This window comes from Loa loa (genome assembly GCF_000183805.2).
Source record: "Loa loa unplaced genomic scaffold supercont3.33, whole genome shotgun sequence".
Taxonomy (NCBI): domain Eukaryota; kingdom Metazoa; phylum Nematoda; class Chromadorea; order Rhabditida; family Onchocercidae; genus Loa; species Loa loa.
Window position 1 is genome coordinate 62,634 of NW_018108213.1, and position 24,424 is coordinate 87,057.

The 24,424-nt window shown below is 33.6% G+C and overlaps 3 protein-coding genes across 3 annotated transcripts; 1 reads left to right on the top strand and 2 right to left on the bottom strand.

Moving 5' to 3' along the window:
• Positions 1-3,552: 3,552 nt before the first annotated feature.
• Positions 3,553-4,808, top strand: LOAG_04361 (hypothetical protein; the record flags this gene model as incomplete). The annotated part of the gene is made up of 4 exons (XM_003139898.1): positions 3,553-3,597; positions 3,982-4,100; positions 4,298-4,365; positions 4,735-4,808. 4 exons carry the CDS (start codon positions 3,553-3,555, stop codon positions 4,806-4,808), a joined length of 306 nt encoding a protein of 101 aa, XP_003139946.1.
• A 13,485-nt stretch (positions 4,809-18,293) lies between these two features.
• LOAG_04362 (hypothetical protein) lies at positions 18,294-18,623 on the bottom strand (the record flags this gene model as incomplete). The annotated part of the gene is made up of 1 exon (XM_003139899.1): positions 18,294-18,623. A coding segment is annotated over one exon (330 nt), but the record flags the coding sequence as incomplete, so codon positions are not given.
• A 2,894-nt stretch (positions 18,624-21,517) lies between these two features.
• Positions 21,518-21,691, bottom strand: LOAG_04363 (hypothetical protein; the record flags this gene model as incomplete). Its single annotated transcript, XM_003139900.1, has 1 exon — positions 21,518-21,691. One exon carries the CDS (start codon positions 21,689-21,691, stop codon positions 21,518-21,520), a length of 174 nt encoding a protein of 57 aa, XP_003139948.1.
• Between the last annotated feature and the right edge of the window lie 2,733 nt (positions 21,692-24,424).

Below are 24,424 nucleotides of genomic sequence, written 5' to 3' on the forward strand. Positions count from 1 at the left end.
ACACATATATATATATATATATATATAAAACAACAGACACAAATAACACATACACACACACACACACACACACACACACACACCTTATTTCAATGTCTCCGAAATTTTTACAGTTTCAGATCTATAGCTTATCAGTCGTCAGATACTGTAAAAGTTGAATTTTTTATTTTCGCATCTGATAAGAAATTGTCAGTGTTCATCCGTCTTTTATAATTTTCTTTTGTTACACTAATAAATCTGATAAAGTAATAGTGGAATGGTTTTCTAACAATTGTATGTATAAACCCTTTTTTGGCTAAAATCTAAAATGTATCCAACTAGGATCCATTGTGAAATCAGGTCAAAGCCATTGGTCGTTATTATTTTGAGATCATCGAGTTGAAATTATGAATAATGTAAATTTCGGAATTCGCCATCATCCAAATAACATAAGAAATTACAGATCATATCGAAAGCCAAAAGCGTTTTGCATTTTAATAAAAAGTTCATCAATAAAAATAAAGGAAGTGGTAAGGCTATCATTTAATAACGACTAGGGTCGCAGGAGAGCGAGGTGAAAGAGAATCTATGGAGAAGCAGAAAAAGATATAACCGTTAAATAACTGTTAATTAATTACAGGTTCTTAATTGCGGAAGTTTTAATGGTTAAACAACTAAAAACTGAGCATACGGATAAAAAATCATATTTGCTAGTTTATGTAATATATTCGTGACATAATTATCGTTGATAAAACAACGATTCTATTAAGGGTTGACTTTTTTCCAGTTCGGTATTACTCACTCATTTAATTTTAGCATGTTTTTTTCACTCAAATTTTATTTAGGTGAGGCCGGGGAAAAAGAAACAAAAAAAAAAGTAAATTCCCTAGCTTTAGCTTCTTCGACTTTTACCATGCCGAATTAGTGGTCTAATAGTTGAGTCCCCCGTTAGCTTCAGCTTTTTGGCCTACTCGTTTCCACCATTTCTTCTGATAATAGAAAACAGGAAATATTATTTAAGCTTAAAATTCGTTGATTTTTGTTTCATACAGTTCATTTGTTTTGATCGTTAAAATTAAAGTCGTCTACTTTCTTGTCATATGACAATGTTTATTGATCGATTAAAATATTTTTATTTGTATTGCTGTCAATAATTTTGAGAAGTTATGGAGAGAGGTAAAAAACGAATGACCTTTGGATAACAGTGTAAAATTTAAAGCTTCATGTAAATGTAAAAACGTTGTGGAAATCGGATATGGGATAAACCATTGAAAAGCAGGTGCTCAACTTCAACAATGAAAAGTTAATTAAAGCTGGGTAACTGTAAGACAACATGTATTTTGCTGGCTATTTTTGCTGTCCAATATCCTTAATGAAATTAAAATTTGGATTATAGGCGGTTTTTTCTCCATAATTATCAATAATTTTTGGATTACTTTTAGTAATTGTTGTACGATAACCGCCTTTTTATGTTAATTCAATTATTTGCATATATATTCGTGTCTGATGAATATAATGGTTACCTTGGCGAGAAACAAATTATATCATATCATATTTTTTTACCCACCCACTGGTTATTATCAGCTAACTTTATGATTTTTCTTTATTATGCTCTAGCAAAAATGCTGCTAACCGCTTTATTTCGAATTTTTTATCCTAAATTAAGATCTGTCTGTAATTTTAATGAATCTGAATTATTATAGTTGCAGGTAGTACGACCTTGTGCGATCCTAGCATTTTTCAATCTCATGAATAATTAAATGTCATTTGAACGGATTATATAGAAGGAGTTAATGGGTATGCTTACTATAACTTGTCATCAACAGGCGCATTATGGATCAAACAATTTTTCATTGCTCGAGGTAATGATAGCTATGATAACAATAGTTAGAGATTATTTCAGATAACATCTGTAACTCTACGGTGTTACTGCAATGTTGGCAGTGGGACATGAGCGCCTTCAAAAGTCATTCAATCTTGCTATTAAAATATTTCTGCTATACTATTTACATACAATTTATCACACAGTCATATGGGCTAATTAATTAGCTTTTCCCTTTCTCTTTTTTGCACTCAATTGTTAGAGGTTTACCCTTAAGAAAATGCTTAGGAAATAATTTATGCTCAAAAAAAGAAAAATGAATGGGAAAATTAATGTTAAAAAACAACCAGATTGAGTTCAGAAATATCAAGCAAGTTTTCCACCGGATATGAAATGTCAAACTGGCAAAGTCAATAATGAGTGAAGAACGAAATCGAGCGCTGGAGAAGAGTTAATTAGTTGATGACCTTTCAAAAAAAGAAAGAAAAAAAAAGGAAGAAATAAAAAGAAGAGAGCAAAGAGGAAAATACAAAAGAAGGTTGATGGAAAACCAGGTAAATCGAGTAGATGAGTTTTATAATGCGGAAAAGAGATTTTTTAAAATTTCCTGAACACATTTTGCCTCAGCGAGAGATAAGAGGCTGTAAAAGCTGGTTCAATTTGAAAGAAAATGAGAAAGACAATAATGATACCCGACTATTTGGTACTCTGATGACAATCGTTATTTACAGGACGCCACTTGCCTTTGTCCGTTCTCATGGGATGTTACGGCTTAATTTACAAACTGATTAATAGTTTAAATTTATTGAAATGACTTCGCTCTTAACTGGCATAGGAATTGTTTTTCAAGGGACACCGATAGCATTACATTTCATCAGTAAATATCAATTATGGGAAAAATCTTCATTTCTTAATAATTCAGCAACCCCCACAATTTTTACGGCATGTTTACGTTTTGAAGAAGGTAAAAAAAATTTTAATGGAATTCAACCAATGATTCATATGGATTACGAATTACTGTCAGCCACCCATGCATGATATAGGTCAATTCACGCAATGTACGGTAGACTGCTTAATGAAACGAGATCCTCCAAATATATACTCCCTCCAAATATGCAGAATTTCCATCTCGACTTATGTATGGTTTGTGGGAATGCCCGAATGACATGTAAGCATTAATATTACCCAAACATCAAAACTCTCACACCTCTGATGATATTTCCAAAACAAATTTTATTATGTATATATGATTTATCGTTTATGAAACATTTTTACGTCGAATTATGGGAAATAACAGTAATAATCATTCAAGAATTGTCATCAAAATTTAAAGTGTTGCTACTGCTATTGCTATTGCTAGGGTGGAAAAAAAAGGCGGTGTTACTTTAATATGTCTTATTGAAGAGAGCAGTAGTTTCTAAGTAAAAAGGGATGATGGGAGAAGGGATGGAATGTACGCAACAATAGATGCCATTCAATCATACTATTTATTGTCATTTCCATCCATCTCTCTCCTTTTTTCGCCTACTTCCCCTCACATATTCAATTCACTAAGCTCTACCAAAAGCTTTATTGACATGCAGCAACACTTATGTATGTCACTTTATGTCCTCATTAGAGGGATGCTGCTTTAATTTCTCTCCCATTATTTCCTATATGTTCTCCTGATTTTCATATGAGTTTCAGTTGCAATTAACAAATTTTCAATTAAAGCAGTTCATTTAAATTCCCCACTTCTCTGATTTTAGTTCATGGATCGACTGGGACTTCTGTTCATGGGACGAGAGAAAATGAAGGTGTGTGACCGTCTGTAGCTTATATTCCATCTTTCGGTATACAGTTCTCTGTCTTTTTTGCTGCTTAATTGACACAAACTTCATGTCATAATGTAGAGATTTATACAAAAGCGGACATACTCATTCTTTTCTTATCACTTGCTATCAGAAGACATCTTTATATCACTAGAAATTACCATCATTGAATTTATTATACAAATTGTCAGTGAAAGTTAGAGGCGTTCTTTGTATATGTGTTTGTAGTCTATATATGAAAAGATTTTGAAGGAATGAAGAATATGTCTCTGTCAGTTTATCTCTTTTAACGTTTATGTCTGTCCATCTCTCCAAGGACATCCGAATTTGTCGTTCTACTAGTTAGAAGAAAGAGAACAAGGAGTATAGGGATGTGGTGGAGCATTTTCGGCTCAATTCAATTTGTCAGAACCTATGGTTGGCTCTTTCAATAATGCTTCAATAAACCGAGAAGCTAAATACGCATGGCATGCCATGGCACGTTATAGGTCATTTCTCATTTTGAAGCAGCAAATTTTTCAAATGTTGACCTTTTTGAATTGAGATATAAGTCATATTGAATTGTTGTCAGATTACTAAAATGAGCTGTTTAATATGCCACGTGAGAGATACGTCATACGGAAAGTGGAAATGCCCATAAGCTTGCTGACGACAAACTCTATAAGTTGGAAAGGTTTCAATTAAGGCCTTATGAGTTCCTGCCGAACTCTTGGTACGATTATCAACATATTCCGGAAGGTGAAATATCACAAGGTAGTAACGTTATTTTCGGTCTTCCTATCATTTTTAATTTCGGTTTAAAGAATCTATGCAAAAAAATACATGAACACACGACAGATAAATGTGGTTGGGATTTTCTGAAGAGGATGATTTCCAAAGCTGTTGAAATGACTAAAGGATTAATAACTTTGATTAGCCTTAAGGTAGATGGAAATACTTCGTAATGAGGAAGTACGTCTTTGTTATAATTAATTTCTATCACTTAATGGTAATTCATCATCAGCTGATTGCCATATCTTTTTGGCATTAAAGAACTGTGCAATAGTGTAGTTAAACCTTGCCCTACTTTGTCGCTTAGTCGCTTGTATTATAGCACATCTTAGGATGACTTCCATTTTACAGATTCAGAGATCCGTTTGTTCCGTAATAATATTCGGAAAGTTTATCGGAAATTGAATTCAGTTATCGTGGAATGAAAAGATTACACTCAATCAGATAATCTATTTTATTAACAATAAGAAGAGAAAAGAAGCGCATAAGCATTCCCCAAATTTGTTACTACAGCTAAAGGCAGCTTCCATCATTTCCTGAGAAGTTCCGTTCTCCTTTTCCTCCCTTCCAACTTTCATAGAATGGATTTTAACCTTTCCTATTATAAGTCATCGCAATCACCTCTTTATTCAGTGCGAACATTTCAGCTAAATTAGCTAATGAGAAGTGATCACTGACTTCAGCTTCATGGCAAATGTAATTTTGATTAAGAATGTCATTGTTCTTTGTCATATATATGACTTCTTCCATTTACTGATCATCCTTCAGCACCATTTTCCATATAGCTCTTTTAATCAATCCCTATCTTTCATCCGATCATCTCAATAAGCTTTTTTAGATAACTTCGGTTATGAAAAAGACATTTAGAGGACAAGAAAAGAAAGAGACGAGAAAAACAAGTTGAACCATGAATCCGGATTGCGGCTTGTCATTTATTCACCTTCGCGGTTTTAATCGTTGCTGTGACATTCACTTGTTTACCTCTTGGGCAGTTATTGTGTTTATAATACGAGATTTGATTTGAATCAATTGCTGCAGATTTCGAAAATTTTTCGAAAATTTTCGAAAAATTTTTTAAAAAAAAAAAAAATTTTAGAAAACATTTCGAAATTTGTTCTATCAATATTTCCCTTTTCTTTCCCTATTTTGTTGCATTCTTTATTGCACGCACGGTTGAAAGTGATTTTCATCATCTTTATGTCATCGTTATCATATACTTTTCATAATACCGTCTAGTGAAGTAAACGAAATGACTGAAACCTTTAAACAATGAATGTGAGAAAGTATTCATATTGGATTTATTTCTTCCCAGTCAATAGTTCATCACAAAAAGCAGCAAAGCAGTAATAACTGAAGGTGATAATATATCAAACATGTCTGATCGATTCATTCACTTCACTTTCTGCTAGTAAGAGATTCTTATAATTGAAGTGATAAAAAATGTCCTTCCACTTTTACCTTGTGCAGTCGTTGAGAAACAGTAAAATAAGCGAGGAAACAATTTTAAGCCTCGAATTGAATTTAGATGTGAAAATTTAAAGTGTAACACTGAATCGCCACCTAATCCTTTATCGTTGTCGTTATTATGAATGACAATAATGCAGAATTGGGAAATAGGAACTAAATCGAGCATATTCTGTGTTAGGTAGCAGATTTAACCTAAGAACTCTCGGATCCTTAATTAGATTTAATCCTGCTTCATTAATTTTTTTTGATGTCCGAAGTGTAGTCGTGTGTTAATGTAAATGGATTGTATTGTGTCTCTTCTTTCTTCCATCCATCTATTCGTTTTCTTGCCAAACTAATTAACACAGGGAAGGGTTTAAGATGTTCAACAGATCGGCATATTTATAGATTATCTGTCACATATTGACTGATAACAAAGTTGGGACGATTTATTGCGTTTTAGATATTTCAATCTCAAATAAACTGATCGATCTTTAAACTGATTATCTGTCTCTTGTTCTATGCTTATTTGCAATAGTGTTTAATCGAATTCAAATGAGAGAGAAAGAGAGAAGGAGAAAGATTGTATATGTTTTCAAAAAAAGAAAAAAAACCACATTTGTAAAAAGAGAGAGAGAGAGATTTTGAGGGACGAATAAATTCCTTTAGTTTTAGGTAAATCCTCATTTGCATACTTTATTTCCGTCTTTTCCACTTCATTTACAGTTCGTGAATAGCTGTCGAAATTAATAATGAGTTAAAGCTAAATTTGGAATATTATTCATAAAACTACAACTTCATCATCTTGTTCATTACAAAGAGGTAAACCTGGTTGATGTATGCATTTTTATTTATATGATGACGAAAAGTACAATTTACACATTTTGGCTAATAGTTGCAAAAGGAAATTCGTTTCCGTTTATCACCGGAGTTTTCCGCGGTTTCATCTGGTTTGCTTTATTCGTTCTAGTTTTGCACATTTTTTTAAATAAGCTTTTTTAGGTTATTAATATTATGAGGATAGATCCATCGTAACCGTTTAATAGCGTATATTATTTTATTTCTTTTAAATAAACAGCTACCCTTTAGCAAATGTCATCATATTAAAAAAAGGGGGATTAATACGACATAATTAAATTCACACATTTTAAAAGCTGCAGGTATATATTGCCTTCGAAATGAGCTTTCAACAATTAAAAATATCAGGAAAAAACAACAGGGATGCACAAGATCGAAGCATTTAGAACTGTACCTGAATTTGTCCACGTAATTTACTGCTAAGATCCCAACAAATTTTGAGTTTAAATTTGAGGGATGATTTGTTCGTTAATGATTGATTTGAATCTGTTCAGTTGTCCATCTGTTCATCTTAGCCCTTATGGCAATTAGTGTCTCTGTAAACAATATTTCAAAAGTGTTGCATCATCACAGATTCTGCCCAATCTCGTTTCTTCTCGCCTCATCCAACACTAGTTGATTCAATAATTTTAGGGTACGTGATTGTAGTAATATTGCTTAAATTGTTGAAAATAAATTATTCATCCAAATAGGTGAATAAGTTTTTGGTTCCAGAGAAAAAATGGATTTGTTTGTGATGTAAAAGAATGAAACATAGTTCGAAATGTTCCCATCTTATTTCTTCAGAAATTAAACTAAAGTTTAGTAATAGGGGGAGAGGGGAGAGGGGAGAGGGAGGGTTGATGTTTCCCTCAACGTCATTTACAACTGATTCATTTACATAATCACTTGGCTGAAATATATATGTTGGAATTAATCTGCAAACGTGTCATATAGTTGAGAAAGTAATGGGAGAGGCAGGCACTTATTTGTTAAAGGGACAATTCCCCCTCCCATAGTCTTATCTTGAAACGCTGCGTTCTTCTGTCCGCTCTTTTCCCATTCATATTATAGCGATAATTTGGTGTATGCTTTTGAGCAGAAATAATGTGAATGACTTTTATGTTAACTGGAAATTCATTCTCTTTTTTTTTAAAAAAAAAATTTGATCGCAGTTAAATGTTCACTAGAGTATTTGTCCATACCATATATATGTAAACGCAGTTCTGTGCATATGTACATGTGTGTGTGTATATATATATGTCTGTATATATATGTGTATGTATATGTACGTGTATGTGTGTATGTGTATAATGCATGTGTTGTATGTGTGTGCGTATGCGTGTTTTATGTGCACATTAGTGCTACCTGTAGAAAGTATAAAAGTTTTAAAATAAATGAAATGAAGAAAGACGCTCTGTCCCTTTCCGCCCTCCTTTTTTATCTTATTTTCGATGTGAAAATTAACAAAACGCGAATGTTTCTTATAGCCAAATAACGCATTGTATTCTTTTCATCAAATATTCAGTAGAAGGGATAATGAATAATTTTCATTCATATTTGAGTGGAATTAAAAGAAATGAATAGAAGCGGATGACAAGGAGCTCGACTAAGTTGACAACGATATTTGTTTAGAATTACGAAGAGTAAATAAAGTTCTTTTTACCGGATGTACTTCAAAGTTTATTTTTTCTTTTTTTTAATTTGCAACTTTATTCAATTTTACGTTGAGATTTTTGTTATTGATATTATCTGGAGAGAATAAATTAGGTAATTTGCGGTAAGTCTTTTGTAATCATCAAAGTGGAGACCGCTATCCTATAGGTCACGAACTCGTCCGTCATTGCAGCAAAAGAGGACGGTTTACTCACTGGCTCGCTGCCCTTTTTACAGGAGATAATTATGATAATAGTGATGGTGGTCGCCGTCACAATGGTCCACAATTTCCGGCAGTAAGTGGAGAAAAATGAGAGGAACAGAGGCCACTTCTACTAAAGTAATATTTGCCTCTTCTTTCCCTTGCCTGGGATTGATTTTACTTTAGCTCTTTTCTCTTTTCTTCCCTTCTTTTCTCCTCCCCTTTCTCTCTCCTTCTCTCTCTCTCTCTCCTTATACCATCTCAAAAATTTTCTCCATTTGAATGAATTGTTATTGTAATTGTTGCCTAGGGGATAATTGAGTGGGATATGGACACTTCAACTTCTCAAATATCCATAACACGGACTTCACTCTTACCCCACTCTTCTTACAATGAATTTTTTTTTTTGTAAGAGTTGTTTGTAGCTCAAACTTTACCTGATCTTATGCACAATTATGTAAATTCGGATCTTGAATGCTTTTAAAACTGAAGCTGACTATAATTGATTAATTCTTCAACCACAAAATAGTCATTCAAAATATGATATCAGCAACACTGCCGTGGGAAATATCACATTTTTACAGCAAAGTTCACGCCAAAAGTAGTGAGGTTTGGTTAATTTAGAGAGTTTAAATGCTCAATATAGTAACGGGAATAACGGGAATCCCTCAATTTAGGCGAAGAGAGTAGGAGTTGGAGGTTATCCGGTTTTATTGAAATTTATAAACTATATGAGGAATTGGAAATTCTCAAGGATCAATATTCAGTTCTTATATGTTTTTGTAACAAATGATCGTTTCCATGCTGTTTCGTGGAAGGACATATTTTGACAGTTTTTTAAAAAAGAAATTTTCAAATCTCATTTTGAATACCATTTTTTCTTTTATATTGTAACACTTCTGGACCATCTTCATAAATTTTTTTTGGAATATAAACTATTTAACATGAAAAAAAGTCGGAATCGAGCAGATATCTTTTGAATTTTATGAAAGGTATTGCTTGTTGATTGGTAGTAATGATGGGAACGAGAAGAATATTGAACTCATTTCTTCCAACAGATTTTTTTATTAACAGAATTTGTTAGAATTCTTCAAGTTGTTCTGAAGATGCTCGCTTATCTGTTTGTTTCAATTATTTAACTTCTATTTTATTACTTTCGACGATTTGATTTATGTTTTTTAACCAATTGTTATTCGGGTTTTTGTCTTCATTTTCATAATCTAACGGCATGCTTCAAGGATTTATCGAATATCATCATTACACAGGATTGTTGTTATCGTTGTAAACAATGACAATATGTTCAATCAAACTTTCACGAAACTTATTCTGAATACCTTATCGGCTTATGGAAATGACAAAAAAATCTTTAGGTATACCGAGAAAAGGTTGTTCCCTTTAATCAGTGATGATTAAATGATTAAAGCACTAGCGACTTTGATAATGGTCAACTAAATGGAACAGATAAACGGCAAAACATTCCAAGAGTGCTGATGTTCAACTACGTCCGGCGTACACCTGCCGTGTCACTCACAATTGCGCAGCACTAAATAACAAGCCACTTTTGATTACCAAAACAGCGTACTTTATAAAGGTTGGATGAGAAGGTAAATGTTTTTAGTTCAATTGTCGCTGCAGTGCATAGCAATGGTAATGTTCCTCCGATGAACGTTTTCTTTTCAGAGTGTTGCAAAAATTTTTATATAACTGTCATTCACAGTTTACGATTTATGATGTCTGATTAAGTCTTACAACAGAAGTTGACGGATTCTCTTTGTTTTCGATTGCTGTATTTTAGACTGCACCTGTCAGTCTCCCAGTTTTTCATTGCAAAAACCGGGAATATTTGGATGTATTTCCCTCGTATATCAATCGTGAACGGATTTAAAATTCCGGCATGCCTTAATATTCATATATAAAATGTATAAAAATGCCTTAATATTTATCACTTAGTTTCACTGTATCTGTCATGTATTATTCATATTATATTTCAGGAAACAATTTTGTACCTTATTGTTCGGGGTTTTAGCACTCGAACTTCCAACTCCGATTCCAACAGTTAGCGATGAAATAATGTTGTTCCGCTAGTTCTCACAGTCAGAGATTAATCGCCTGTGCACTCTGTTGAATTATGAAAATTTCTACTGATATATTTGTTTTCCATTTTTTACCATACAAGCACTTCACTGCTGTGACGAACGATACCAACAAGCTTAACAGGAGATCATTTTCTCCGAAAAAATTATTCATTACAGGAAATGTTATACGGTGTCGTTAGTTTGGGTCACTGAAATGGATAAATGTTGTTGACCTTTGACATTGTTATAATTATTTTTCAACCGTTCTGCTTGTACTACCATAGTCCTCTGTACGGTTGCGGAAGACCCATTTTTATAATCTCTACTACTACCGTTGATGCTGGAGGACGGAAAACTCAAACAGAAGCATTATTTTATCACATTTCTGTTGAAGAAAGACCGGTTTTCCTGACTGGTAAGTTGAGCTACTTTAGCTAGTTTTTCTTTTCTTTTTTTTTGAGTAGTGCAGTGAATATAGTACCATACCGGTCGCTATATCACGAGACAAGGCTTTGAAAACTATATCTGTTATCCTACGAAGGATAGCTGGCATACATCGTTGATAACTGAGTCTCAGAATTGTTTGTTTTACCTCTTAAGTTGAAAATATCTTTTGTTTCCAAAAAACTCTTCCGCATATTTCATCTCCTCTCAAGAATGTTTTTTCAAATTGAAAGATATTTGAAACGATAATGAGAGGAATTTTCAAAAAGTTATTTCAGTTTCCTTCATTTATTTTCACATTATATAAATCAAATAGCCATCTTAGTATAGTGTTGCTACCGTCCGCTCCTAGGCATCCTGCTGTGAAAGCTTTAGGCATAGATTATAACGTACTGGTGAATTCGTTCCTTTCGCGATAACAGCATTTAATTGACTGATTGATTGACCGACTGACTGGCTGACTAACTGATTGATTGGACTGACTCACTCAGTCACATTTCCTTTTTTCCCTGCTCTTATTCTTGCCATTCAGATTTAATTAGCTAGAACGAAATATAGTTAACATTGTGAAATTAATTCAAAATTTTAAAATTAATGTAAATTTAAATGTAGATTTCTCTTTAAAAAAAAGAAAAAAACATAAGCAAAGGAAATTAATTCGTAAAAGAGAAAAATAACAAACTTGTAGAATAAGTCAGTTCCTTTCTTGTTCCGAAGACGTTTCACGATAAAGAAAATCTTTTTTTGTTATTTTCATTAATCAACAGAAAGAAATCTATTGATTTTTGCAAAAAGGCCAAAGACATTTGTCGGTGACTGTGTAGTATCAGTGGGTGAAGAGATGGAAGGACTGGAAAAGAGGATTAGAGTTCGGGGAAGAATATCGCATGTCACATTTCGAGTGTTTGTCTTTAGTAAAGAGATTGAAAAGTATTGCAATTTATGACAAATAGTGGGGTATTGCCGTTCAATCCAGTAAAGCAGTGATTTGATGTCAAATTTAATGTAAGAAAAGTCAAAAATCGGAAGGACACTCATCAAATATAAATGACAATTTTCTTGCATTTACTTTTTTTTCCATAAAATTCTACGAATAATTAATTCAGTTGAGAAGATTTGAGAGAAACCAATTGACCTTTTTCAATGACCAAAATTATGTCTTTTTTTCCTGTTCTATGTCAACAGGTTTTCTGTTTCTATCACGCAATGTAACAGTTATTTACCCTCCGCTTTCATGAATTAATGACCACCACTCGAATTATATTCTTCTGAGAATTTCAACTAACATAATAACTTATTTAAAGAAATATTTTGTCCGGTTTCAAATTTCAACAATTCATCATTCATTTTTACACTTTACTTTATTCAACCCCAATGATGTATTCTAGAGGTATGCTTTTTTACTTTTCCGCTACTTAAAGTGAATTCGTGTAGTACACTTCCAAATGAATGTCCATTTTTTATCCTTTTTAATAATGTTTCATTTCTGCCATAATTTTTACTTTCTTTCTTGGCATTCACTCCCGTACTCCGGTTGCAGCCCTGTTTATGGTACTGTTGTTATTTAGAGGAAGGAGAGTAAAGCATTTTTTTTATTTGTCGAATATATGCTTTTTGTGATAGTTCGAAGTTGAAAATTTGGGGAAAGGAAAAAACGATATTGGAAATATTGTCTCTAATATATTTAGGAAGAAATGGAAAAACAATAAAATACCACAGGCAACAAGTATGATTGTGTGTTATGTTTAGGTATTACCTTTACCAGTTCAAATATTGGTATTACGAAGGAATCCATTCGTTTGTCTTCCCCACACTTTTACATAATCATTCATTTTTAATACTTATGTACTGTCTAGCTGTATGTTGGAAGAGATACAGTAGTGGAAGGAAGGAGAGATTGGTTACACCACTGATAGGCAGTAATGTGGAGATAATTAAGCTTACGATGATCTGTTGCACCAGGACTTGATTCAGGATTGCGAATTCTTTCTCATACATGTATTTCTCAAAATTTTGAATTCAGTGTTTTGTTTACTTCCACTGCTATCATTGATGACGGTATCATAGTGCAGAATCTCTGGGGATTGCAGTGGACAAAATTGAAAATGCCAGCAGCGGTAGTGGTAGTAGGAATGAGCAGAGAGGAGAGAGCAGAATGACAATAATCAGAAAAAAAACACCAACTAATGTAGAAAGATAGGAGTGTTGGTCTACCGGTGATCTTGTCGAGAGTAGGATGAAACGTGAATCGTCACTTGTCGGGAGTGTCTCTCAGCTTCGATGATTCTGATTTGTTTTTAGGATGTACATCTGAATTAAATATCGGTAATGTTTCACTTCTGTCGCTTTGTTGTTATTGTGTTATTGTTATTTGTTATTGTTCATGCTTATCTAGAGTTTTTGTCATAGTCATTGCAGACGTCTTTTTTTAATTTTTAAATTTTTGGCTTCATATCTTGGGTTTGTGCAGAGAACGAAATTCGGAACCCGAATTGGGTGAGAATGGTGCTTCCTCGATGTAACTCCTGGAAATTATCCATCGCATGGAATTAAAATGGTGTTAATCAGTAAAAAATCAATAAACGAAATTTTAGGAGGGAAGAGATCAACCTTGCAAATCGGTGAAGTTTACAAAGACTCATTAGTACGGGAAAAGTCTGGTGTGGCAGCGGTTCAATTGCTGTTGTGTAACAACAGATTCAAATTATTTTTCATACATTGGAAAAGAAGAATTGTAATATGTTAATTAGTTTATGAACGCGTTGTCGATAAATTGGAGACTGTGACCAGCATGCTTTGTTCCCTTCTTTCCTTGTTCTTCCTTCTATCGGCGTGCTTTTCCCAAATCGATTTATTGGGAGGAATTGAACCTCATAAGTATCTCCAGTTCTTGAATTTAAATTTTGTCTTTTTATTCATTGTTCAATAGAATTCCGACAGAAAACTTACCATTGAATTTGTATAACAATGGGCGATATTAAAGTTAATTCATAAATTCTTCCTCCGTCTCTCTTTCTCTCCCCTCCCCCTCCTCCTTTCCCTCCCCTCACGCGAATAATGTTACTGTTTGTCTTGATTATCACTGTATCAGTGATTAAAAGTAATGGTAATCATCGGCATATATCTCAAGGATTGCTGTTAGAAAGTAAATCAAGCAACAGATTGTGAAAAATCTCTGACGTCTCGCTGCTGATCTCTGATCTCTCACTGCCAGAATAATTTCATTTTACACAAAAAATCAAATTATTCTGTCACTGTTTTGACGCATTCAACCATATATTTCCTTCAAAAAGTATGATATAACTTGTTATTGGTTCATTCAATTACTGTTAAGCTTTCAGCTTTTATGATCGGTTGACGATCGGAAAACTCAATGGTAATTTAATACGTCAGTAACAATCGTTGTGGTTGTGATGTTTGAATTCACTGCCAACTGATTGTATATCATTTAATCCCGCTTCCTTAAGAGAGTAGTAGTTTCTCACCTGTTCTGCGAAATAATTCGAATTAAGCGATGTTCTTATAATTAATCTATTTGTAATTAATTTAAGTAGGCGAAAACGCTTTCATGTCACTTAACCATAATTATTAATATTAAAAAATTAGGAAACGAAATTGAAAACATGATTACAAAGGAAGGAAGAGGAGGAAGAATCAAATTGTTGCTTTTTGTCATTTGTGCAATTGTACTAGTAATGGACTGTCCTATTCGTTTTCTTTTCGTTACGTTCTTCACCAGCCATTTCATTTCACATGTTACATTGTATTATCAATTTCAAACGCTTTCTTTCTCGAGATATTTAGTTATTTATAGTTATTGTCATGACACGGGTGAGATAAAAGCAAAAGGAACTCGCAGAGGGTACTGCAAATTACCTTGTTTTATTGTCATAATCTTGTCACAGATGGTCATCTTTCAAAATTGATTCCACTTGGTCATTTCATATACTGGAGAACTGGGATTTTTGTACTTGTCAACTTTTTAAACAATTTATAATGTTCAGCTGTTAGTTTCAACATTGATGAGTTTGCGCTTTAAATATCTCAAATATTTTCTCTTTTGTTGTTTGAAGTGGACGTAACATTGCAAGTTAAGCGGTCGAATTCTTTTGTTGTTTGTTACTTTTCATTGTTTTGCTGTTTACTCATTGCATAACATTTCATCACTTTGCGATTAGTTGGCGGTTGGTTTATTTCAAGAAGACTTATACTTCAATGAATGACGCGCATTAGTAAAGTTGCTTAATTTAAGCTTATAAAGAGAAATTTTCATCATCCTTCCTGATTTCCACCAAAATCTGTCCTACTTGAAGGAGGTTGTCCTAATTCCCCGGTTTTCATTAATGAACAAAAGTGTTTGTATTTAAACTAAATTTATAATGGTTTTCTTTTTTATCGTAATACGTAATGCCAGTAACGTAAAAGAAATGATTTTCATGGTACTACAAATATTTTGATGGAAGTTTCCTGAAGAGTGTGTGTGTAAAGTTTTCACTAACGGTTGTATAAAATTCAAGAGAAGAAGGAAGAAAGGTAGAGACAGCTGGAAATACATAAAAGTGAAGTGAGTTTTATTGAAATAAGTTGTTGATTAATGACATTTGCGACGTAAGCAGATTTATTTGTAATATGTTAAAGTTCCATTTTCTTAATCATTCGCCACATTAATTAAAATTCCAAAATTTTGAGGACGGATCTTATGGATATTCCGTTTCAAAATAACCGTAATATTGGTATGTAATTAATGGTATAGTGATCTGAAAAACAATTGTGCATAATAGTCCTCTTGCTCCAGCAAGGTTACAGGGCAAACTCACACTGATTTCATATTACCTCGGCTGAGCACCTTCAAAGAGTTAGCAAAAATATCCCAATATTGAAGCAAATTTTGTCACTGGAGATCTCGAATGCGGCTTAGCTTATCACCTAGCATTTAATGCAAATCTTGCAATTTCTCGATGATCAGCATCCCACTTTGTCTAACTCCTTGAAAAATGTTTTATTCACGAGCAATCCGTTACAAGTTACCGCAATCAATTTATATATTTAGCCAGGAGTCGTCATATATATATGTATACACAGAAACAATGACATGGGAAACCGATCCAGTGATGGATAGGTACCTTAATCAGTGAGTCATTTCTGTGGGAGGACTCTGTCAGTATCGTTTCACTTTGTCCCTTTTTGCTTTCCCTTCTTTGATTAAAATAGCACAACAGAATGATGAATGAACGAAGTGGTTAATTTAAGGATGTTCACAACCCATCTGTCTTTATTAGTTGTCATATTCGATATCAAACTCAACAGCACTAATTTGTGGCACTGATAATGCACTGCTCAGATTACTCTGTCCGAACTATAACTCATTTACTCACTCAATCTGCCACAAAGTGTAATTAAGTTCATTATTTGTTTTATCGGTTTATCTTGCTCCACAAGATAACCTGATCCAATGGAACGAAAATGAAAGGAGCTGCTCTCTAATTCTGTACATGACAGTGTGTGACATTATTTGTCATCGAAATAATTACAGCGGGAGAAGCAAATCATTGCTCTAATTTAATGTGAGTTATAAGCAAAATACAAAACAACAATGTCGAGTAAAGCTTAGGAGAGAGAAAAAAAGAGAGTGGTGAATGTATATGGCAGTAAAAGTGTAACAACTTATTGTTTACACTATATTTGGGTTGGTACAAACTCAGTGATCTATGAACTTTCTATTTGCCTTCCAGTTCAAAATTTCTGTTTTTACTTTTCACTTATTTATTATTTAAAAGCAGGCGAATAAAGATAAATGCTCAAATAAAACTGATAATTAGCAAAAAGGAGATGGAAGAGATGTACGGATTACCTTTGCCTAATGTAGTTTTAGACGATTACCTTTTGTTTTCCTACAATTACATTTTTCTCTGTCATCTTTGCTCCATAATTGTTCGAGTGTTACTTGCTTATTACTTGTTTATTCGTTCTACCCCATTGGTTTATTTTGCAGAACAGTTTAAAAAAAAAACGTAGCACTTAATTAGAATTTCATCTTGCCTACTTTATTAGGCTTCGAGAACAGGAAAGAAAGAATAATAAACTTTTATTATTCCTATAAGGAGAAAATCATTAAATGGCCAGGTTAGGGCTGTAAGATTTTATTAAAAAGTTTTTTAAAGATTCGTAAAAAAATGTGCGTTTATTTAAACATCTTTTATATATATGAAAAATGGATATTCCGAAGTAAAATACTCAGAAGAATGTTTTCTCAACGCTTCTTGTAATATATGTCGCAATCACTCATACCACAATACAACTGAAATCATTAATTGCCACATCCATAATTTCAGTTCCCTGGCTCCAAAATCATTTAGGCTCCTACTGGAATGATAAAATTCTTAAGTTGGTCTTTTATGTTTTTCACCAGAATAAAAAAGAAATTTTTCTAGTTAGATCTGAAATATGACTGGAGCTTAGACTGTCAAAATCATTAGGACCCTGGCTCATAGATAAGTAATAAATGTTTTTGTTTTCGGATCTGATATTACAATCTTTTTCGTTTTTTTTTTATAATTTTAACTTTCATCTATCCAAAAGCCTTTTATTACGAATGTTGAATACGTAACTCCCTATCCTGTACGCTATATTCGAAAGCCTATTTCAGTATAACGGATAGTGCTAGATATAGGAAATTCGAACTGCTTATTGAACAGTATGTTTTTACTGATGTGATGATTGCTGTTGCTCAAATAACGACGACTGCGCAACCTGTAAGGATTGCAGGACTTGACCAAGTCCTATTAGCACCATAGCTTCATTTGTAAGTTTCTTACCGCTTATTATTTTCATTGTCCTTTCCGAACAATTACGAAGTTTCATCCCTTACAGCGTCCTTTTTCGAGGCGGCATCTGTCACTGCTTGCTAGATCAAATTAAGCCTACTCATATCATGGAAGCTATCATGCTTTTTTTTTCCCCCTGAAATATTCTCCTTTGCTCTAACTGACATAACTAATTGGAAAAACCGGCAGTAATATGTAATGTTTACAAATAAACAGTATGCCGGAATATGATTGAAATTGAAAGTTGCACTGTACTTTGGATTCCTCGAACAACTTCCCGATGTACTTGCTCTGAACTGAATTCTTACTTTGAATCTGTTGGTTTAGTTCATTTCCAAAAATTAATGATTTGAATGCCGTTCAAAGGTGAATGCCTTCTCCTGCACCACTCATTCACTTCTTCCTTCTGATTAGGCTTTCCGAGGATGATTTTGAGAGCCATACTATCGTTCTATTTAATTTATCATCCATGAACCCATGGTGTGGGAAAGAAATGAGAAGGACAGGATGGGTGTTTTGGAAGTTCCGTAAAAATGTGTGCATATGTGTATGTATATATATATATGTGTGTGTGTGTGTGTATACATATAGTATGTGTGTGTGTCTGTTTGTCTGCACGATTTGGACGCACGCACGCACGCACACACACATACATACATACATACATACATACATACATACATTTAGTGATGGCACAGAGAAGTTGCTAACTACATAATATGTCATTTCAACTGAAATGTTGACACATGTTCTCACATCGATTTAACTTTCTTTTGCAAATTAACAGCTCGGAATTTGGTTCATTTACTGGAAGTCGTTTTACTTAGCTTTTGTGACCATCCCAGTTTGTATGTTATCAATCAAACTGTTCATGGTTAGTTACGTATACGTATAGCTGTCACACACGAATAATTGTATTTGTTATGTATTTGTTATGAATTTCTCTGGTCATTCGTATATCTGACCAATAGGAAGCGAAGTGAAAAGTCCTGACCTCGGGCTAATCAACTAGTTCTATTTTTACTGTCTCTTTTCTTCCCGCTGTGCTTCTCTTATGTTGTTTGAGAGAGGTGAAGCGAAAAGAGAGAATGTCGATGACCTGAACGTGAGGACGAGAGGGAGAGAAGGAGAGGGTGGGAAGGAATGTGTTGTCCATATGAAGAAGGGAGTTGATGGTGTAGTAATGAGGTGATGATTATGATGACCTCTGAGAACGGCTTCCTCATCCATGGCGACAGCTAAAAAACTCGCGAGATGATTATTGCGAGATTGCAAGGGAAGAATTAGGAGGAAAGCAGCATAGATTCCTTATCAATCATCGAGGATAGGGCAGGTGACAGGTGGGAGAGAGCTCGACAGTGTTTTACAAGTTTCAGCTATCTTCATTTTCATTACAGTTTCAGGACTCATTAGCTTTTGAGAGTTGGTGTTTTTCCGGCACAACTCAGATTTTTATCCAAAGATGCTCACAGTCTGCTTTGTGAGTGACAGAAGGGGAAGATAGATGTGTTATAACTGATCCGGATTAGCTAGAATGTGGGCCTTCCTTCTTCCTCCTTAAATTGTCTAATCTGAAAATTACTGAGTCCGCACATGGAATCACTATCGAAGGATAATACTAAATCCACTTTGTCGAAAGAGTCACGTTCATTTGGTAATCTTTTACAAAGTCCACACTTTTTCGAAGGTTTGTGTGGAGAATAAGGGAAAATGAGAACGAGAAGTCAGTATTTTAAGATTTCTCAAGTAATGAATAAATTTTGTTATATATTCAATTCCCCTATCATCTTTGTTTATACTCTCATAAACCGATTTGTTTATTATTGACAAATCACATGATCCATCATATATTTTAGTAATTTGAGATAGCTGTACAATTCATAAAACAGTTCATCTCATCTCTTGCTTTTCATTTTTGATATATTGGCAGGTCAGCCTTTTTTTGATCATTGTCTTTTGAGTGACATCGTCTTTCCACGCCATTGATATGGATGCATCTGCCTCAGCACTTACTCTACGTCATTCCATGCTTCCTTGATCACGTCATCTTCACGAAGTTTGATACATCTATTCTCGTTTGTATGGAAACGAAGTACTGAAAATCTGACGAAATGTTGTACAAAAAGTATTTGTTCAAGGAAATTAATTAATGGCCGTTAGGTGGCTCATCTTTTTTACTTCCTCTTATTATGTGTACTTTATTATTATTATTATTATTGTTACAAACTATTAACCCTCTTTTTGTTCAATACCTGTCGTCCGTCGTATCGCTTATCTCACCGATTAATCCCTTATGCAAATAAAACGCATGCCTGGCATGGTATCCATTTTATCCCTACACTAGTGGCCTTCCTCATCTCCCTTCATCCATCTTCCCATCCATTTTGGATGGATTTTCAGCAACATTTTTCCCATGTTCTTTAAAATAGTGCCGAGAGAATTCGATCGTTCTGATCATTTTCTACGATGTGAGTAAATTTATGAGCTGCTTTTGTGGATAAGGAATAGAAAACATTATCTGTCGTAAAAGTATTAAAAGCTTATTGATTGCAAAGTTTACAATTTATAATTAACATAGTGAAAGTTCCATTTATTGATTTGTAGTAGAATTGATTACAGTTTCACTCGGTTTTAATCACTTAGATAGCTAATCAGTTATAATCACGTGGCAACTATATATGATGTGATCAATTCTTTGTACTCCCACATCTCGTAAATTTTTTTCTTACGCCATCACTTTAATCTTAAAAGTGTAGAAATCAGTCCAATAATGGTATTTTGGCGGGTACGTTAGTTATTTTACATTGTCTTGAATGAATTAACCATTTTTAACTTTATCAAAATAACTCTTACCCATAGGGGCAGATAGTACTCAACAATTCCATTAGCGCCCACAAGGTGATCGACATCATTGTTTTATATTCAACATTTTCATGAGTTAATTGATGATGGATGATAATTCCTTTTCATTTTCTGAAGTTCAATATGTTTTGAAATGAAACGAAAAAGTATTGGCGGTAGCATAGCATTCCAATCTTTGTTGAATAATATCTAAACAAATTTCGAAAATCTTTTTCATTCGTAGAACACGTGTTTTCTTTTTTGCTGCCTTTGAAAGTTGAATTTTAGACATTCCTAATTTGTTGCTCTCATTTACAAATAGCGCCACCGCTTCTCCTCTCTTTTGATATCTCAGCTCTCTACCACTGCTGATTTCGACGACAGCGATGATAAAGTGATTACATTGATACTTATCTGCATCTCTCACCTAATACACACTAAACGCGCTCACCTCATGTAATTGTTCTTCAGCAACATTCATGGGACGGGGGACATCGCGTGTATGTCATTATTTGTCCGTATCTTGTACGTGTTTTTGTGTATATGTATATTTATGTACATATGTGTATGTGTATGTATGCATGCATGCATGTATATGTATTTGTATATTGTGTATGTGTGTATTTGTATGTGTCTATGTATTTATGTATGTATGTATATATGTATGTATGTATGTATGTATGTATGTATGTATGTATGTATGTGTGTATGTGTGTATGCATGTGTGTATGTATGTATGTATGTATGTATGTATGTGTATATTTGAATAGTGTCTCGGAGTAGTTTTACTGCATTTGCCGCGATGACTTTTATTCCTTTAAACGTCCGCCTTGTCGTCCCCGTCCCTTTCGTTGGTTTACACTGCGGAACTGTGCATCATACACAGAACAGTTATCCTTATAACCATAACTTCCATCGCTGTAATCACCAACCTTACTGATTCCTGTCGCTTCCTCATTGTCTTGATCACTTCTTCCATTCATTTTCCATACCTTTTGTCAGCATAACATTCTTACATGTCTTCAGCGCCATCCTTATCTTTGTTATCGTTATTTTCGGTCTTAGGGTCTAACAGTTCGTACCGTTTTACATTATCACTTTTCGAGAGTTGACCAGATCAGACAACAGGTAAGTATGGGAAGAAGGAAAAAAAAGACGAGGAATGAGTCGACATCAATGTTACCATGTGCAAAATGTTAATTGCTTCAGCCTTACCATAAGCGAGGACCAAATAGTCGATGAGCCAATTCATTCATAACGTTACAGGTGTAATTAATATCATTATAATTACGGTTCTTCCAATGTCATTTTGTCATTTTAAAAGAGCTTTATTAGAATTAATAATATATATTGGGGATGAAACTGTTCGCAGATGTAATTAAATGTTTTTATATGTTGGGATATGCGATATATACTGTTCCCGTACTTCCAAACTGCATACTCTCGTATTTTTTGTTTTGAATTTCATGATGAACCAAATTTTTAACTTGGCCAGCACCAGTCATAAATATAGGTAAGCATTTCCCTGGACAGATTTCCATCACCTAATGTGACCGCTCTACTACTATTGACCGACATTCATTTCTGAGGTCACGCTGCGCAGCATTATTGAAAATCTCTCACATGTTACTAGCTGTGCTATTGCTACGATCCACCCTGTGAATAATACTAATAATCCATGCTTTGTTGAAGGTGGAGGGGAAGGAGGGAATTTCGAAGAGAATTTAAACTTATTATTTACATTTGAGTTGTAATTCAGTGGTTGCTGTTAGTAAGGTGTCGGAAGATGAATTTCTTTAGGTGAAAACAAGGCTATAGATGGAAATCAGCGTAAAGTTCATTCTGCACTGTGAAGCACTGAGTGCTATTTGAATATATTGTGAAATGAAGTGTGCTCTATTTGTCCCAAGACAAAGAAAGGGTATGAAAGTTAAAAGAAAAAGAGTTGATGTTACAGTATGATCTAATATAAATCCGAGTAACTACATTGACCACACTAACCACCCATCTACGTAGGTTTACAAAAAAATTCTCTTTATATGACATGTATGTCACAATATAGTGGAATATCAAATCAGTCTTAGTTCGTAAAACTCTCTCATTCCTAATTAATCGACAAGAAATAACTGGGCAGATTATACTCATTTATAATAGTTATTGATTGCTTTTTTTCAACAGTATCTATCAATGCTTCCATTTGTTGAAAAGGCAACGCTACAAATGTCATCACATAGAAGTCGTTTAATTCCACTTTTTTTTATAGATACCGTTTTGAAAGCAGTGCTACTTTTTCTTCCTTCATCATGTTTTTGTTCGAATAAAGAAAATTATTCCTTCTCGACTTTCCAACGGAAGTGAAAAAGATTTTCTACCTGAAATTTCCTCAATATTTCATTTTTCTCCAATTGAAGCTCTCATATCTTATGTAACCCTTCATCAAAATTTGATCCGGTTTTTTTCCATAATGGAGATATTTGGGCAATTATGTTTGCGGCAAACAATTCAGTTGTTTTAAACAACTCTCATTTAATTTGTTCATCAAGTCTTAGCATATGGGAGCACTTCAGCCCTCTTTATTTACTACCGCTTAAAGTTGTCTATCGTTCCTTTCCAAAAAAGCTTTTCATCTTTACTTCCGAAAAGGTTCTCGTCTATTAGGTTTATTTAAGTTAAATCAATTTTATAAATAAATGAGCTTATTAAGCAAATAATGTCCAACGTCCCATCAAATGTCATATATTTACTTGATGATTACCACAAAGGTATTTACGAGAGTGTTGATTCAGCTTCTGTGTTACGCGATTATGCAACATTTCACTAATTGTTCTGTTGATTATGCAACATTTCACTAATTGTTTTGCTTCTTTGTTTGACTTCGTATCTGTTCCTCATTGCACACAAAACTTCTCTGTTTAAAGGAAATATAAAAAAAAGAAAGGAAGGAATTGGAGTAATTTTTAATAGTGTGTATCAGAATGGAAATCTATCGATTTATTTCTCGAAAAATACGACACATTTTGAGATTGTCATCAGTCCATTGTCTCTTCTTTATCACAATCTTCTGATTTTGTGCTGATTTATTTTTCATCTCCAGTTTACTTTTTCAAAAACAATAAATGAGTCTTACGAGAACTACTTTTGGTCTTTTCTAGCCTCACTTCCGTTTATGCCATACATATATCTGTGGTGTTTGGAAAAGAAATATTGTTCTTTGAATGCTTCCTTTGATATTTGCTTGTTAATTTCACTTAATCATTTGTTTACTTATCATTTGGCTATTATTCATTTTCAGTTACAAGCAATTGTAGGCCTGTAGAAAGCACATAAACTAGGATTAAAAAATGGAATCTAATACGTCAGTGGCAATGTGATACGTATTGCAACTCCTCCACTGAAGAATTCTTGTATGCATGCTTAGAGTACTCATTTAACCTGCTAGTCATTGATTTATGATTATTTCGAGTTGAAAATTATTTGTTTACATACTTTGTTAACTTGAAATGATCGTCGCATTTTCGGAGGATGATATTTTCTCTGTTAATCATCGAATTATTGACGCGAATTTCAGTTGTTATTCATTGATTCGTTTATTCGGGAAATACACATTCGTATATATATAGATATATATATGTATATATATATATATATATATATATATATATATATATATATATATATATATATATATATATATATATATATATATATATATATAT